This window comes from Ceratotherium simum, chromosome 23 (genome assembly GCF_057802395.1).
Source record: "Ceratotherium simum simum isolate JZ-2026a chromosome 23, ASM5780239v1, whole genome shotgun sequence".
NCBI lineage: Eukaryota > Metazoa > Chordata > Mammalia > Perissodactyla > Rhinocerotidae > Ceratotherium > Ceratotherium simum.
Window position 1 is genome coordinate 27,962,985 of NC_141922.1, and position 19,239 is coordinate 27,982,223.

A 19,239-nucleotide genomic window follows, 5' to 3' on the forward strand; every position below is an offset into this window, starting at 1 on the left:
ATAATTCTACATCTTTCATATAATTTTTGAAAAGATTAAAAGCACTTAAGATATTTATGACATATAAGTTAATTAGAAATTGAACTCTGATATTTTTATACTTTTTTTAATAGATTTATTTTCTTTTCACTCACAAAATGTCAATAGCATTGCTCAATTGTGTATATCTGATCTATTTAATAACTCCTTGAAATGACAAGTTTAAACACAGATAAACATACAATGGTGAAAATCTTTGTTTTTGTTATTTCCATATATTTATGAGACTTGCTAAATATGTTAAGTATTGAAAGAGAAAATGATGAACATATCATTGAAAAACCTTTAATTTTGAAAAAATAATTGTTTTGTCATTTCTGCTTTTCATTGAGTAATATTTAGAAAGATGTGGGCTGAAAATCCTTTTTACTATCAAGACAAAATAGCTTTTTCTATATGGCTTCCTGTTTATAAGGTCTTCTGAGCCAAAAATTTTCTTGTTGAGTAAGGGTATATAAATACTTCTCCATTATATGAAGGTTATATTCCTTTTTTTTAAATTTGCCATCCTAAATCATGTCAGAGGCCATGGGTGTGTGCTCAATAACAAAATACTTCAGAACCAATCAGCTGGCTCTTTCTGTACAATGTTCAGACGATGTCTCCCCAAGCCATGGGTCATTGCTGATCAGTTCAACTGAAAATTACTTTCATAAATATTTTATAAACAATTCTGACACAACAATTCTAGGCATAGACTTAAATAAGCTTTCAATTTCAGTTCTAAAGATATACTCTCAAATTTCACTCATTTATATAAATTTGTGTATATAATGAACACTTTTTGTCTATTTACTTTGATTTTGAAACTAAGAGATGATAGTTTGAATTAATTTATTAGTGTGCCTTTTACATAGTAGAAGTAACTCGTCACTGACGTCATACTACTAATATGTATACAAGTTTTATCCTTGATGGATTTCTATTAAATTTTAAAAAATGTTATCAGGCATGCAAAGGAGAAATGTTTTTAAAAAATTGAAATATATGCCCCAGTTGTCCTTAAGATTTTTCATACTTAAATCTGTTTCTGTCATATGAACAATGTAAATTTTTTTTATTAAAGTTGTGTGCAAATATGGCATTTAAAAGTCAGCACATTAAATTGTATTTTTAATAATCATAATGACTTAAAGGGAAACCATCCAAATCAAACAATTATAAGCTTTAGATTGACTGTTTTATAGACTAATCCTTATTTAGGTTGATATTCATGACAAAGTTGGTTATAAATATAGTGAAAACACCACTTTTAGCCCCAAGGACAGCTTGACATATTGAATGTATATTTTTCTTTTAGAAATGACAGGTTATGACATATATATATCCTAAGTCCATTCTATTTCTTACTATTTACCCCTAAAGTCTCATTTTTTCAGTTGAATACATTGAAGTTTCAAAAGGTAAATGGATCCTGTCAGGCTGAGTAGTCTCCAAAGTATATGTATATGTGAAAAAGTCATTTGACGTTATCCTTTGACATTTCAGACTTCAGGAGATGAAAAAAAATTTATTTTATTGGCATTTTTTATCACCATTTGTAAGTACTGTTGACAGCATGGAAACTCTTTAATAAACTAGGAGAGAGGATTATGGAATGTAGGGGGGTCTGTTTTAGACAACAACCAAAAAGAAATGCATGACCTAACATGATATAGGTGTCTGGAGATAACTTCAAAGTGACATGTAGACAACATGCTCTAAAATATTGCTACTAAGGCTGTCGCATTTAGGCTCTTCAAATGATGAGAAATACAATTACTGCAATTCAATGAAATATTTGTAGGGCTTTTGAACCAGCAGAGTGTTAAGAAAATATGATATATTTAGATTCAGAAGACATCTTCAGTGACGATAAGAATTACAAGAAGAAAGCCCAGAAATACATCTCCTAAAAGTTATGTCAATTGATTATCAAGAGGATAGAAAATAATATGAAGTAAAATTCACATAGATGGCGATTGACCTGTTTTTAAGTACTAGTATTCACTTACAGGTTTTTACAACTCTGGGTTATAAAGAATTTCTGATTCATTAATTATACAGTGATTTTTTTTTCTTTTGAAAAGCTTTCTACTGTAGTACACCAGAATCCCCGCCTCACGGATACATTATCAGTCAGACAGGTGGACAGCTTAATAGTGTAGTCCGCTGGGCCTGTGATCGAGGATTCCGACTTGTTGGGAAAAGCAGTGCTGTGTGCAGAAAGTCTTCCTATGGGTATCATGCATGGGATGCACCGGTCCCTGCTTGTCAAGGTGAAGTATATTTTCCAAAAATGGATAAACACATTAATGAAAGAGTAACCCCATTTAACTTTTTCATTTGGATCACTGAAACTTCCAAAAATATAAATATTCAGAGGCATATATAGACACCTCTCATGAAAATAAGCCTTGAAAATGCAGAATGAAAAGCTTAAGGAGAAGGAGACACAGAGTTTTCGAATTCTTCATTTGTTATTACGTGATTTATGCCTTTACTCTATCCATTTATATCATACTTTACCCATACATCTACCATTCCTATTACTTTGTTGTCAGAAAATGATTGACTCAGAGCTGGAGATTGTGTTAGTGTGGAGTCTGCGGAGAGAAAAGAAAGGATGAGAGTGGGCAAGTTCACTGAAGTGAACTTTCATGTGGAGTATGCAAAAATGTACTCCAGAGCAACAAAGTTAAAAAAGGAAAATGTAGCCAACCACCACGTTAGTTTTTCTTCATTGTTTAGCTCACTCAACAGAGATATGTCTTTCGTTTTCATACGTATTTTGTTGAAACTCAAGGCACTATGTAAGCATTGTATCCTTCTATAGCAAACAGCATGACAAGCTTCTTAATCAACCGATGGCATGTAGAGCTTTGGACTAGGTCTTGTTTTTAAAAAGAAGTTGAGTCTATTAGCTAAGTATAGTCCTAAAGACAAGTTCAACATCAGTTACACAAGAAAAGCTAATGTCATTGGACTTTGAAAATTTTCAGATATTTAACATATCACATTATTTTGTCTATATGAAGTTTAATTTTATATTTGACTTCTATAACAACTGTGAACCCTCACGTTAAAAAATGCAGAACACTCTCAGTTTGTAAATAATGGGTCTTATCCATTAGCCATATAATCTACCTGTTGGAGGCAATTTATATAAAACAAATAAAATATAAAATAGATCAATTCAATTAAAATTTAAAATTAAACAGCAAGTTAAAATGGACAAGGAATGAATATTATCAGAAACCCAAAATGGCTTCTTTTACCTATTAAACTGCAATTTCTAATTCATGAAAAGATAGCTGTCATAGGCATATCTATAAATAAACGAGAAATTAAAGAACGATTGTTTCCTTCTTCTGTTGGCAGGAAACATGGATTACTTATTAGAATTTGGGGAAGCATCATAACCTTAGTGGGTTACCAACATTGAGAGTGCTGACTTCAGGCAGAATAGATATATTTTAATAAACTATCAAAACATCTGTTTTCTTTTGACCAATGAATAGCAGGAGTATTTACAAGTTCTTAGTATTAAATAATTTCCCAGAATTGGTTTGGGAAAGAATCTTTGATCTTATAATTTCAGAATTATGGGAATTTAAAATATATAGAATAACCTCCAAATCATATGCATTTTGAATAAACATTAAAATGTTCTGAACTTTGAACTATTACATTTTGATTATGTGAGGATTGTTTTTATGTATTTTAATATGTATATTATATATATAATAATCTTTCAGAAACCTTTAGTGAAAATAATTAACTGTTGGTTAAAATAAAAAATATCCTGAACTTTCTAAAATTTTGAAATTGCTTTGTTGAGTCAGTACTATAGTTTCATTGATTTCTTTGGTGACATTTACCTATTGAGTCATTTTTTTCCATGGTTCTCAGTTTAAAATTATTCTACAATTAGAATAGGTAAATCAAAATGAAGTTTAAAAAGAAGGTATTTGCATAGTAAAATGATAAAATATTTAAAATTACAGGAGCCATTTCCAAAATTGATCTTTTATTATCACTGAAACAATTTTAAAAGATTATTTTATAAAAATATTTGTTGTATGTGACACATCTCTGTTTGGACATAACGAATTAAAATGAAATGGTTAAATGTCATTGGGAAGAGCTATTCACATATGCAAATTTTTTATTTTCTTCCAAATTTGTTTTACATTCTTAAGTCTTTACCCAATACATCCTCACATATATTTACTTGAGCTATGGTTACACAAAATGAGCACAGTTAAAGATAGAAATTTAGTTGGCTATCCCTATTTGGGTTTTGTTAGACGTTTTTTTTCTTTGTCTACACATCAAATAACCATTCATTGACTCCCCGCCACTTCAGAAATTGAACTGTTCTCATCCCACTATAAAAGTGAGTATTGTACAGTGTTATGTGGAAACAGTCACTTTGTATTCCCTGCCTCACTTTTAATTTGCGCTTTTTTGAGAGTTCTGTAGAGAAGCTTCTTTACAACCACTCGGTGATGATGGTTCTCTGAACTCGATTTGTTTTCTTTTTTTAGCTGAGGATTTAAATTGTAAGCTATCCACAGGTACAGTGTTGTCTTATCATTTTAGTATGTTGTCTTTATTTCAGTTCTAAAATATAGCCATTTTATACCAACCACATATAGGGAACCTATACTATTTAAACTATATTTCCTTTTTACTTTGATCTTAATTCAACCTATGCTACGCCAACAATGTATAGTTAATTTTTAAAACATCGGTAAATACATGATCTTTGGGAGGATTCACTAGGGAGATGGGTTATTACAAATGGAATTCTCAGAAGTCCTAAGTGGAAATATAACCATTGCTTTAACAGAAATCAGGGAACTATTTATATTTGCAGCACTATTTTAGAGGTTCTGTAATTAGATAGCAGGGGTAATAACATAATTAAATAAGATTGTTTATATAATTTATTAAGTCAGCGTACTGCTTTTCTGTCCATAATTTGCAGATTATCAAAAGACAAAAGATCAAACTATTCACCAGCAGGGAGTCTGACCTTCAGTTTTAAGAATTTTATATAGATTTCACTAAGAATTTTTCACTTTATAAGTCAATTCACATGGATAAAATTAAACACCTAAATTGTAGGTTTTATAAGAGAAGTAGAAAGAATTTTTGGTTGAAATGGGAGATAGGTAAATAGGACTTAGCGCTTGTAAATATTCAAACTAAACTCATGTATTTCTGTTCTTTATTTCTTTTGATATGAGAAAAATATAGTCACTAGTTTAGAATCTCTTTTATGAAACCTATGAGACTAGATATTTCAGAATCAGAAATTTTCTAATTTTATAAAGGTGATATAGTACATATACCAGATATTACATAATAACTCCCGCTGGTTCTGGGGCTGCACCCACATTCAAATACATTAATCTTTCTGCAGAGATATGTATAAGTATTTACACATATTTGAATATGATGTGAAAGATACAAATAATCTCACCTTAATTAGAGTTTTGCTGCCAAATATGTTATTTGAAAGCTTATTTTTTTTTCTTTTTAGAGATGCAAATTGTGCACTTGTAAAGCAAAGATGGGAAACAATCGATCTTAGAAGATTTCTGTATAGTCTTCCGAATTTATAAGATGTGAAAATATCTTATATACAGTAAACTATTTAAATGTACATTTTTACTGTAATTATCACATTATGGTAAAACTAATTTTCACCTAAATCAGGTTTATTGTAGATAAAAACCAAGACATCTAACACATCTCAATGAAATGCAGGAAAATCCAAACTAGGTTTTAAAACAGTAAGTCCTAGCCCTATATTTATTAAATATGTTTCCATACACATGATATTTCATGAATGGTGCCCAAGGACATAGAATTTTGCTGGACATAAGACAAAGCAATATCCAGCTTCCAGGTAAAATAAATCTGTTTGTTTTATTCCTGGCTAAAGTCCTGGTGAGTATTGGTTACCACCACCTTTTTAATTTTAATAATTAACTGTCAAATTGAATTGACCAAACTTTCTGTGTGATGATCCAGTCATAGGTTAGCACTAGACACACTCTATATTTACCTAACTTGCATTCTCATATAATCTGTATGAATGCTGATAACCATTCACATGCTGACAAGAAACTAAGTAAGAAACCAAGAAATAAAGCATTAATAATGTATGGATTCACCAATTTAAAAACACATTCAATAGGAGTTTGAAATAAATTATTCAAAAAGTTATGGTTCAGAAAAGCTTTCTTAGGAGGTATTCTGAAATCATTTCAGAGGAATCCCAAATAGTTTTACGTGCTTTACAGTTTAAGAGACTTATCTAATAAATAAGTGTTTTTCTGTTTCTGTAAATTTATATGTATGTATTTATTCTAGCAATTTCCTGTGGGATTCCTAAAGCTCCAACAAATGGAGGAATACTCACAACAGACTACTTGGTAGGAACCCGAGTTACATATTTTTGTAATGATGGATATAGATTGTCATCTAAGGAACTTACCACTGCCGTATGTCAATCAGATGGAACTTGGAGCAATCATAACAAGACCCCTCGCTGTGTTGGTATGTGTGTTAAGGAAATTTCATCACTTGTCTTTCTATTGGCATCTTATATGATTTAAAATTTTATATATTGCTCAAATTTTAAAACTAATCCCTGAAATGAAGTGTGATGTCTAAGAGGGAAATAAAAGTTAATTAAGCTGTCTTGTACTATGAAGAATTGGAAGACAGTATAAGGACTTTTACTCATTTTTGAAAGCTCTGGAATATTTATGTCAGAAAATTAAAGTGACTTTTCATGTTACATTACAAAGTTTCGTTTATTTTGTAAAAAGCCATTCATCAGTCAACATGTGTTTTCAATACATAGCCCCTTGAAAAAAATTTTAAAGTTTGCATTAATCAAATTATATTTTAATACATTCAGCTCTGATTTTTATAAGGATAAATGATGCTTCTGAAATGATCCATTACTTTTGGCTTTTAGGTTACTTACATTTAGAATATTTCCCATTGCTGTCAATACTGCTTTAATAGGTAAATGACTATTATATAATGGTGATAGAAAATAATTTTGATAAAATATTTGGTAGCAGCAGGATTGGAAAATGTTAGTTTAAATAAGGTATTTGAATTTTCTCTATATTTCAGTTATTTCTTCTCATATAATGCTGACATTTCAACTTAGCCATGATTTCATTTAAAATGTGGGTTGTTAAATTATTTTCAATCTTAACATAGGTGTCTAATAATGCTTCTACTTATGTTGAGCAAGTTTTGAATTAACCAAAGTTATATCACAACTCTTGCATAAAAATGTCATTCTAATAAAACAAATTTCCTCAAAATATAGTCATTCCAGAACTTAAGAACTAAGAGAGTAGATTTTTTCCATATCTGCCTATTGTGACTAATGCTACAATGAATATGAAAGTGCAGATATCTCGTCAAGATCCTGATTTCATTTCCTTTGGATATATATCCTGAAGTGAGATTGCTGAATCATATGGTAGTTCTATTCTTAATTTTTTTTTTTTTTTTGAAGAAGATCAGCCCTGAGCTAACATCCGTGCTAATCCTCCTCTTTTTGCTGAGAAAGACCGGCCCTGAGCTAACATCTATTGCTAATCCTCCTCCTTTTTTTTCCCCCAAAGCCCCAGTAGAGAGTTGCATGTCATAGTTGCACATCCTTCCAGTTGCTGTACGTGGGACGCGGCCGTAGCATGGCCAGAGAAGCGGCGCGTCAGTGTGTGCCTGGGGTCCAAACCTGGGCCTCCAACAGCAGAGCGCATGCACTCAACAGCTAAGACATGGGGCCGGCCCACTATTCTTAATTTTTTGAGGAATCTCCGAATGGGCTATATTCCATAATGGCTATACCAGTTTACATTCTCACCAACTTGTACAAGGGTTCCTATTATTCCACATCCTGTCAATTATACCTCAGTAAAGCTGAGAAAAAAAGAGATAAGAATACTTTTAAATCAGCTTCAAATAAAAGAGACAATATTAACTAACTTATATCATTGGAATGATTCATCACTAAAATGTATATCATATCCTCTTGTACTAAGGAATAAACTTGGATATAGTAATCAAAAAAAAAAGAAAGAAGAGAGTAGAGATAAGGCAGTAATAAGGATTCTAGGTGGATAGAATAATATGTACAGAGACTTTGAAGTGTGAAATGGCAGGACATGTTCAAGGAACTGCCAGCAGGACCACAGAGCTGGGGCAAGTGAAAAAGATTAACATAGAAAAGAAATTAAAAACAAATGCTAAAGGACCTTGTATAGCACAATAGTGAATGAACTAAGGCAGAGATGATGTAAAGGATGGAATAGACATGAAATATAGTTAGGGAGTAGAATAGATATGACTGACTTATTATCATTTATGGTCTTGGTTTTTTGTATAGTTGTTACATGTCCAAGCATCAATTCCTTTACCTTGGAACACGGAAGATGGCGAATTGTGAATGGCTCCCATTATGAATACAAAACTAAGGTAGTTTTCAGCTGTGACCCTGGTTATCATGGACTAGGTCCTGCTTCAATTGAATGCCTTCCTAATGGTACCTGGAGTTGGAGAAATGAAAGACCATATTGCCAAAGTAAGTATGTACTTTGGTAAATTTATTTCATAAGCTATCGTTGGTGATTGAATTGCTTGATCACTTCCTTTTCCAAACTCGCTAGAGCAATCATGGGACAACATTATTAAAAAAGGTCATTTATTCTCATTATGTTTTTAAGTTTTCTAACTATTTTTTGTATTAGTAAGTGCTTATGAAAAAAGCATTGGCTTTGGGTTCAGAAATCCTGTGTCTGGATTCTAGGTTTATCATTTAAAACAGCTAGATAATGTTTATTGTACACTTACAACTTGACAGGCACTACTTTTAGCTCTTTACATGTATTATTACATTTATTCCTTAGTTGTCATTCTATAAATTGGTTGATATTATTATATTCATTTTATCAAAAAGGAACCTGAGCCCCGCATTTAATCATTTTACATGAGTCACAGAGCCTGTAAATGGTGGAGAAATGGGATTTAACCCAAGCAGTCTGACTACAGCCCCTGGCTTTTAATCACTATGTTATATGATGTTTATTTTCTCTGATCCCAAATTTCTTAAATTAGAAAATTATGATAATATATCTCATAGTTATTATAAAGATTTAATGGTATGACGTTGAAAATGTCGGCTAGAACATGATTCACAGCAGGAGCTCAATAAATATTTATTGAGTCAAATTAAACATAAGTCATTCCATTTCCATGCATTCTTATAATATAATTGGCCAGTGTCTAATGTAGATAAGCTAACTGAACATAGGATATTCAGATGAAATATCTTGAACTTCCTTTGAACTTTCTTCACTACGTTTATTGAGTTTTTACTTTGTGCCAGGAAATATGCTAGGCTGAAAATTCATCCTTTTATTTCGTGTCCAAAACAACTCTATGGCATTTATGGCATACACACTCATAATTTATAAATAAACTAATAAAAGAATCAGAAGCCTAAATAAGATTATGATAATTAAGAAATTTAACATAGCAAACTGTCTATGTGTAGTAAGTACCTAGTATTATTTTACTTACGAATATTTTATTTCCCAATTTATTTTCTTAATGTCCATACAAGTGTAGGATTTTGGGGTTGCCCTTTTTAATAAGAAAATCATATTGTCAAATTAAAATCTCAAAAATAGTTATCTAAATTATCTTTGATATTCTAAAAATACTGCATCTGTATTTGTAAATTTTTGCCCTATTCATTTGGATTTCTCCTAGGATTTTTCTCTGTCTCCAGTCTCGTTGTTCTTCCAGTATAATTTCATTAAAAAGGCACATGGAATAGGGACGTTTCAAGGAGCTAGGAAAAAAGCATCTACAAAGGAAACATTAATTTAATCAGACATTCGACAAATGTTTGCCCAATTCCTTTGTGCTCTATCCTCTATTACGTAGAAGGGTTTAGGTGATATGTAAGATCAGGTTCCTGGCCACAGGTAAGAATGGGGGAAAGACAAGGAATCTAAGAATTGCGATTCATTGAGAAAATAGAAAGAATAGTAATTTTTCTGGTCCTCGATTTACTCATCTTTTAAATGAAAATAATATAAATATTCATATTAGTTTATAAATATTATAGCTACCTCAAAGGATTGTTGGGAAATTAGTTCAAAACAATCAGTACATTTTAAATTTTATATGCAACCATTTGAAGTTTGCAAAATTTCGATTTATTAATGTCCACCTAACGCCTAGAGCTGAAAGCCAGAGCTGGAGCCAGAATAACACACTCTGGGCTAGTGGTTAAGTAAGGGTTCTGGAGTTAGACTGCTGGGTTTCCGTTTTGATTTAGCTATACGGGCTGTGTAAACTTATTAAAGTTACTTAACTTCTTTGTGCCCATATCCTAGTATATAAATCAGATAACAACTGCACCTACCTCATAAAGTTGTTTCGAGAATTATGTAAGTTAAAGCACTAGTAATAGAGTCTGGTACGAAATAAGCACTTAATAAACATTTTCCATTATTGTTTTTAGTCTAGAAAGGCATTTCATTTGTAATCTTTAAATATGAAGGAGTCATAAGCGCTGGGTTCTGAATGACCTAGCAAGTCAGTTAATCTTTTTAAAAAATTTTTAAAGCCTGCAAACAAAATGTGAAATATGATTATATCTACTGGTTCTTGTGAGAATCAAATGATATTTCGCATGTAAAGTTCTTTATTAACTGTATAGTCTGAGCAAAAACTAGTTGTAATTACTATCTTAGCATTATTTTAGATAATGAGGAAACTTTGGCTCAGTTTGGTAAGTCACAGGGATTACCCAGCGTCATCTTGATAAGTCAGAGAAAGATTTTGGACTAATGAATTATCCTTTCTTTAATGTTGTGGAGTTTTTTTCACTACAACCTGCTGAGTGACCAAGTCGGCTATGCAAAAAATGCAAAGAAAATACCTTCGTTATGTGTCACTGTCACTTAGAAGGTTTTATGGGAACTCAAAGGGAATAAATTTTAAAATTATGTCATCTGTTTTCTCTGCATTTTCACACTCATTCAAATGTGTTTTACAGATGTCAATTTCAGTTTTAAATACGTCAAATCATAGGGAATTTAAAGTGTTAAAAGCAGGGTTTTGACCAAGTACATATTGATTGTCTAAGCATTTTTACTTTTTAATTTTTTTCAAGTTATTTCCTGTGGAGAACTACCTACACCTCCAAATGGAAATAAGATTGGAACTCAAATTTCGTATGGCTCAACAGCCATCTTTATCTGCGATTCTGGATTCATGCTTGTGGGCTCTGCTGTACGGGAATGCCTTTCTTCGGGTCTTTGGAGTGGTTCTGAAACCAGGTGCCTAGGTACAGATTTTTAAATCATTTTAACCAAACTTTTTTTTTATGCTCTGGAAAGGAGGCAGCCTTTTTCCATGATATGAGATGACAACTTATACTCACTCAATAAGGATGCTAAATACCCAGAAAATATTTAACTTTAAAAATATTTCATGGCAGAAAAGCTATTAAACGATAACTCTTAATCAACTAATATTCCAAATAAGCATCTTATGTCATTAAGGAGAGACACATTTTCTTCCAGGCATGGTGAAAATAAAAAGGTGAAAACTAATTGCTGAAAATTATATGTCTGCATACTCAGCTGGATTAATCCCTGTAGCAGTTAATTCATTCTAAACCATAGTCAATTCTCCTTTCACCGATTTGCTTAAGGTAGTGACTAAAGAAGAAAAACAATTTCCATATTTAAATATCTTTTTCCCTTTTTATTTCATAAGATTTCAACATGTTTAATATTACTTTCTATTAAAACTTTAAAACTATATTTTTTCAAACCTGATTTTAGACAAATAGGATTGTTTTCCCTTTAGGGTTCTTTGAATTCATTATGAAAAACTGTTCAGTAAAAGAAACTGAACTAGCTAGTTTGTCTTACCCCTCCTCTTTTATTATTAAAAGAATATTATGATTTATGCTTTATCTCTTTTTTAAAGTCTTCAATAATTTCTTTAATATTAAGAGGATGGTATGATTTATGCTTTATTTTTCTCTAAAATGATTTCAAGATATGACAGCAAATACTGAATTAGATATAATGAAAATTTTTCTAATAATTATTCACTTATCTGTTGGGAACAAGGCATAATCTTTTTGTTTACTAATTTAAAGTTGCTGATTACTATAAACAGGGTATTGCTAAATTTGTACAATGTTTTGTCTCTAAAATTTACTGTTTAAGAATACAATACATGGCAGAAAAGTCTATACTTCGGCAATTTGAATATATTGTTTTGCTAATAAGGTTGAAAATATTCATGGTAATACAATCGCTATTCGAAACTTAAAAAGGTGTAGCTAGAGGTTTCAGTTAAAATTCCTCTTTTACCCACTTTCAGGCATATTTTTGAATAGGTATACTTGGAAAACTAGCAACAGTGGTTTCTTTATAAGAACACATATATTTGAATAGGCTATAAGACTACAGTATGAAAACGAAAGTAGTAAATAAATTAAATCTTTCTGTATTAATACAGGATTAAATCATTAAATATTTCTTAATAGTTCCTAAACTGATTTTGGTTATGTTGATTTCAATTACAGATTATTTAGTTTACTTATATATTTGAAAGTATACATGTAAACTAAATTTAAAATACTATATTTTATGACATGTATGCCCTGATGGGCCAGCCCTCGTGGTCTAGCGGTTAAGAGTCAGTGCTTTCACTGTCGTGGCCCCGGTTTGCTTCCCAGTCAGGGAACCACACCACCTGGCTGTGGGTTGTCATACTGTGGTGGCTGCGTGTTGCTGTGATGCTGAAAGCTATGCCACCGGGATTTCAAATACCAGCACAGTTACCACAGGTGGACAGGTTTCGGCGGAGTCTTCCAGACCAAGACTAGGAAAAAGGATGTGGTCACTCACTCCCGAAAAAATTGGCCATGAAAACCCTATGAATAGCAGCGGAGCATTGTCTGATATAGGGCTGGAAGGTGAGAGGATGGCGCAAAAAGACCGGGCAGGGTTCTTTACACAGGGTCGTTAGCAGTTGGTGTCAACTCAATGGCACTAACAACAACAAAAAATTCCCTGATGAACTGTTATTATATATTGTATATTATGTACTGATTATTGTATGCAGAGGGTCGTTTTATTCACCTGTTTAGAATCCTGATTCTGTTCCCTAGAGAGACAGGGCATAAAAGAAATATTTATAAGAAAACATTGCCTCTCAGTCTATGGGGACAACATCATGGTCCATTGTAGAGGATATGGTGTTGACATCTAATATAAATTCAAAAGAATGTTGATTGGAGGAAAGCGCAGTTGCCAAACGAGCAAATCCTAGAACCTTTTGCTTGGAGTTGACCCTAAGGATTCATGTAGTCCATCCATTTTTCTCATATTTGAAAACAACTTGTCCTTATAGCCCCAGACACTTTAGGCTTAGAATGGCCACTAGAATGTTCTTATAATTGTTTCTCTAAATATAAAGCATTTATTCCTAATCCCCAAGGATCTTATTATGCATTTTTCAAGTGAAAGACATGAAAACAAACACCTGTATGCCCACCATCTAGACTCTACAATTAGCATTTTGTCATGTTTGCTTATCACGTATCTATCCATCCTTCCAGGCCTCTATCAATTGGTTTAATTTTTTGATGCATTTTGAAGTAAGTTGCAGAATCCAGTATATGTCATTGCTCGACATTTCAGCATACCCATCATTAGCTAGATTTCAATATTTGCTTACCATCCTCGTTGCCCTTTTACTGTGGCAAAATGTATATGTGAGCAACAAAATGCGCGGATCATAAATATGCTGTTAGATGAGTTTTGACAAAAGTGTACCCCAGTGTAACTCAAACCACTCTGTAGTTATAGAACATTACCATTACCTAAGAAAGATTCCTCATGGCCCTTCACAGTCAATCTGCAGCTCTCCTTCCCCTCCACCCTGAGACAATAACTGTTCTGATTTTTTTCACCATATGTCAGTTCTCTCTGTTCTAGAAAATTAATACTAATGGAATCCTAAATTATGTACTCTTTTGTGTAAGGTTTCTTTCATTTTCTTTCATCCATGTTGTTGTGTATATTGGTGATTTGGATTTTTTTATTGCTGAGTAGAATTCCATGGTGTGAATATGCCACACTTTAAACATTCCCTGTTGATAGACTCCTGGGCTCTGTCCAGTTTGGGGATATTATGAATAACGATGCTATGAATATTCATGTCGGCATATGCATTTTTTTGGTGGGCTTATGCATTCAGTTTTCTTGGATATTCAGGAGTAAAATTCCTGGAAGAGTTCTCGTTGTCTCACATTTTCTCCAGCGTGTGGTGTAACTAATCTTTTAGTTTTGTCCATTCTGTTGGGTACATAAAGGTATCTTACAAGATTTTAATTTGCATTGTCTTGATGACTGCTGATGTAGTACAGTTTCTTGGGCTTATTGGCCATTTGTAAATTTTCCTTTATGAAGTAGTGAAGTAACTTTTATATTGAACTGCCTTTTATTATGAACTATAGGAGTTCTTTATGTGTTTTGGTTGCAAGTCCTTCATCGTTATATGTTTTATGAATATTTTCTCTCAGCCTGTGACTTGCCTATTCATTTCTTTTTTTTTTGTTTGTTTGTTTATTGCAGTAACATCGGTTTACAACATTGTAAAAATTTCAGGTGTACATCATTGTACTTCTATTTCTGCATAGATTACATCATGTCCACCACCAAAATACTAATTACAACCCATCACCACACACATGTACCGAATTATCCCTTTCACCCTTCTCCCTCCCCCCTTCCCCTCTGGTAACCACCAATCCAATCTCTGTCCCTATGTGTTTGGTTATTGTTGTTATTATCTACTACTTAATGAAGGAAATCATATGGTATTTGACCTTCTCCCTCTGACTTATTTCACTTTGCATTATACCCTCAATGTCCATCCATGTTGTCACAAATGGCTGGATTTCATCTTTTCTTATGGCTGAGTAGTATTCCATTGTGTATATATACCACATCATCTTTATCCGTTCGTCCCTTGATGGGCACTTAGGTTGCTTCCAAGTCTTGGCTATTGTGAATAACGCTGCAATGAACACAGGAGTGCATGTACCTTTGCAAATTGGTGTTTTCAAGTTCTTTGGATAAATACCCAACAGTGGAATAGCTGGATCATATGGGAGTTCTATCCTTGATTTTTTGAGGAATCTCCATACTGTTTTCCATAGTGGCTGCACCAGTTTGCACTCCCACCAGCAGAGTATGAGAGTTCCCTTCTCTCCACATCCTCTCCAACACATGTTGTTTCCTGTCTTGTTAATTATAGCCATTCTGACGGGCGTGAGGTGATATCTCATTGTAGTTTTGATTTGCATTTCCCTGATAGTGATTTTGAACATCTTTTCATGTGTCTGTTGGCCATCTGTATATCTTCTTTGGAGAAATGTCTGTTCATGTCTTTTGCTCATTTTTTAATTGGGTTGGTAGTTTTTTTGTTGATGAGATGCATGAGTTCTTTATGTATTTTGGAGATTAAGCCCTTATCAGAAGTATGGTTTGCAAATAGCTTCTCCCAATTGTTAGGTTGTCTTTTCGTTTTGTTGATGGTTTCCTTTGCTGTGCAGAAGCTTTTTAGTTTGATGTAGTCCCATTTGTTTATTTTTTCTATTGTTTCTCTTGCCCGGTCAGACATGGTGTTTGAAAAGATGTTGCTAAGACCGATGTCGAAGAGCGTACTGCCTATATTTTCTTCTAAAAGTTTCACAGTTTCAGGTCTTACATTCAAATCTTTAATCCATTTGGAGTTAATTTTTGTGTATGGTGTAAGATAAGGGTCTACTTTCATTTTTTTGCATGTGGCTATCCAGTTTTCCCAACACCATTTGTTGAAGAGACTTTCTTTTCCCCATTGTATGTTCTTGGCTCCTTTGTCAAAGATTAGCTGTCCATAGATGTGTGGGTTTATTTCTGGGCTTTCGATTCTATTCCATTGATCTGTGTGTCTGTTTTTGTGCCAGTACCATGCTGTTTTGGTTACTATAGCTTTGTAGCATATTTTGAAATCAGGGAGTGTGATACCTCCAGCTTTGTTCTTTTTTCTCAGGATTCCTTTAGCTATTCGGGGTCTTTTGTTGTTCCATATACATTTTAGGATTCTTTGTTCTATTTCTGTGAAAAATGTTTTTGGAACTTTGATAGGGATTGCATTGAATCTATAGATGCCTTTAGGAAGTATGGACATCTTAACTATGTTAATTCTTCCAATCCAAGAGCACGGAATATCTTTCCATTTCTTTGTGTCTTCTTCAATTTCTTTCAGAAATGTTTTATAGTTTTCGGTGTACAGATCTTTCACCTCTTTGGTTAAGTTTATTCCTAGGTATTTAATTCTTTTTGTTGCAATTGTAAATGGGATGGTATTCTTAATTTCTCTTTCTGCTACTTCGTTGTTAGTGTACAGAAATGCAACTGATTTTTGTATGTTGATTTTGTATCCTGCAACTTTACCATATTCTTTTATTACTTCTAAAAGTTTTCTGGTGGATTCTTCAGGGTTTTCTATATATAAAATCATGTCATCTGCAAATAGTGACAGTTTCACTTCTTCCTTTCCAATTTGGATCCCTGTTATTTCTTTCTCTTGCCTGATTGCTCTGGCTAGGACTTCCAGTACTATGTTAAATAGGAGTGGTGACAGTGGGCATCCTTGTCTGGTTCCTCTTCTTAGAGGGATAGATTTCAGTTTTTCACCATTGAGGATGATATTAGCTGTGGGTTTGTCATATATGGTCTTTATTATGTTGAGGTACTTTCCTTCTATACCCATTTTATTCAGAGTTTTTATCATAAATGGATGCTGTATCTTGTCAAATGCTTTCTCTGCATTTATCGAGATGATCATGTGATGTTTATTCTTCATTTTATTAATGTGGTGTATTACGTTGATTGATTTGCGAATGTTAAACCATCCTTGGAATAAATCCCACTTGATCATGGTGTATAATCTTTTTAACGTATTGTTGTATGCGATTTGCTAGTATTTTGTTGAGGATTTTTGCATCGATGTTCATCAGTGATATTGGCCTGTAATTTTCTTTTTTTGTATTGTCCTTCTCTGGTTTTGGTATCAGGGTAATGTCAGCATCATAGAATGAGTTAGGGAGCTTCCCCCCCTCCTCAATTTTTTGGAAGAGTTTGAGAAGGATAGGTATTAAGTCTTCTTTGAATGTTTGGTAGAATTCACCAGGGAAGCCGTCTGGTCCTGGACTTTTATTTTTGGGGAGGTTTGTGATTACTGTTTCGATCTCCTTACTGGTGATTGGTCTATTCAAATTCTCCACTTCTTCTTGATCCAGTTTTGGAAGGTTGTGTGATTCTAAGAATTTATCCATTTCTTCCAGATTGTCGAATTGGTTGGCATATAGCTTTTCATAGTACTCTCTTATAATCTTTTGTATTTCTGAGGTGTCTGTTGTAACCTCTCCTCTTTCATTTCTGATTTTACTTATTTGTGCCTTCTCTCTTTTTTTCTTGGTGAGTCTAGCTAAAGATTTGTCAATTTTGTTGATCTTTTCAAAGAACCAGCTCTTGGTTTTATTAATTTTTTCTATTGTTTTTTTGGTCTCTATTTCATTTATTTCTGCTCTGATTTTTATGAGTTCCCTTCTTCTACTGATTTTGGGCATTGTTTGTTCTTCTTTTTCCAGTTCCTTTAGGTGCATTGTTAGATTGTTTATTTGAGATTTTTCTTGTTTGTTGAGATAGGCCTGTATCGCTATAAACTTCCCTCTTAGAACCGCTTTTGCTGTATCCCATAAATTCTGGCATGTCGTATTTTCATTTTCATTTGTCTCCAGGTATTTTTTGATTTCTTCTTTGATTTCTTTGTTAACCCAGTCGTTGTTAAGAAGCATTTTGTTTAATCTCCACGTATTTTTGGCTTTTCTGATTTTCTTCCTATAGTTGATTTCTAGTTTCATACCGTTGTGGTCAGAAAAGATGCTTGGTATTATTTCAATCTTCTTAAATTTATGGAGACTTGTTTTGTGGCCTAATATGTGATCAATCCTGGAGAATGTTCCATGTGCGTTTGAAAAGAACATGTATTCTTCGGTTTTTGGATGGAATGCTCTGTATATATCTACTAGGTCCATCTGTTCTAGTGTGTCGTTTAAGGCCAATGTTTCCTTATTTATCTTCTGTTTGGATGATTTATCCATCGGTGTAAGTGGAGTGTTCAAGTCCCCTACTATTATTGTGTTACTGTCTATTTCTGTTTTTATGTCTGTTAATAATTGCTTTATATATTTAGGTGCACCTACATTGGGTGCGTAGATATTTACAAGTGTTATATCCTCTTGTTGGATTGTTCCCTTGATCATTATGTAATGCCCTTCTTTGTCTCTTTTTACAGTTTTTGTTTTAAAGTCTATTTTGTCTGATATGAGTACTGCTACCCCAGCTTTCTTTTCATTGCCATTTGCATGGAGTATCTTTTTCCATCCCTTCACTTTCAGTTTGTGAGTGTCTTTAGGTCTGAAGTGTGTCTCTTGTATGCAGCATATATATGGGTCTTGTTTTTTTATCCAGTCAGCCACCCTATGCCTTTTAATTGGAGCATTTAGTCCATTGACGTGTAAAGTAGCTATTGATAAATATGTACTTACTGCCATTTTTTAACTTTTTTCTTTTTTTCCTCAGTGTTTTAGTAGTCCTTCTCTGTTCCTTTCTTCTTCTATACAGAATTGATGGTCACTTTAGTTTGACCTCTGTCTGAAAGCTGTACCCTTTAACTCCCCTCCTCCCTCCTTTTATGTTTTTGATATCATATCTAACCTCTTTTTTGTGCATTTGTATCCATTACGTTGTAATCATGGAAATAGATAATTTTTCCTATTTGGGGTCTTCTCTTTTCCCCTTAAATCAGTCCCTGTAACATTTCTTGTAGCACTGGTTTCTTGGTGACAAACTCCTTTAATTTTTGCTTATCTGGGAAAATTTTGATCTCTCCTTCCATTTTGAATGATAACCTTGCTGGGTAGAGTATTTTTGGCTGTAAGTTTTTTCCTTTTAGCACTTTAAATATATCGTGCCATTCTCTTCTAGCCTGTAAGGTTTCTGCTGAGAAGTCAGCTGATAGCCTTAT

General features: G+C 33.0%; 1 protein-coding gene across 4 annotated transcripts in view; it reads left to right on the plus strand.

The window, feature by feature from the left end:
- The window catches only part of CSMD3 (CUB and Sushi multiple domains 3), a 1,195,693-nt gene that overhangs the window by 1,100,775 nt on the left and 75,679 nt on the right, over nucleotides 1–19,239 (plus strand). For 3 of the 4 annotated variants that reach the window (XM_004431279.3, XM_087447535.1, XM_087447536.1), the window contains 4 exons: nucleotides 2,109–2,297; nucleotides 6,406–6,591; nucleotides 8,450–8,644; nucleotides 11,249–11,422. In XM_004431279.3, the coding sequence (XP_004431336.2) occupies nucleotides 2,109–2,297; nucleotides 6,406–6,591; nucleotides 8,450–8,644; nucleotides 11,249–11,422 (744 nt within the window). The remainder of the gene's footprint in view (nucleotides 1–2,108; nucleotides 2,298–6,405; nucleotides 6,592–8,449; nucleotides 8,645–11,248; nucleotides 11,423–19,239) is intronic. The other variant, XM_004431280.3, reaches the window with a different exon arrangement.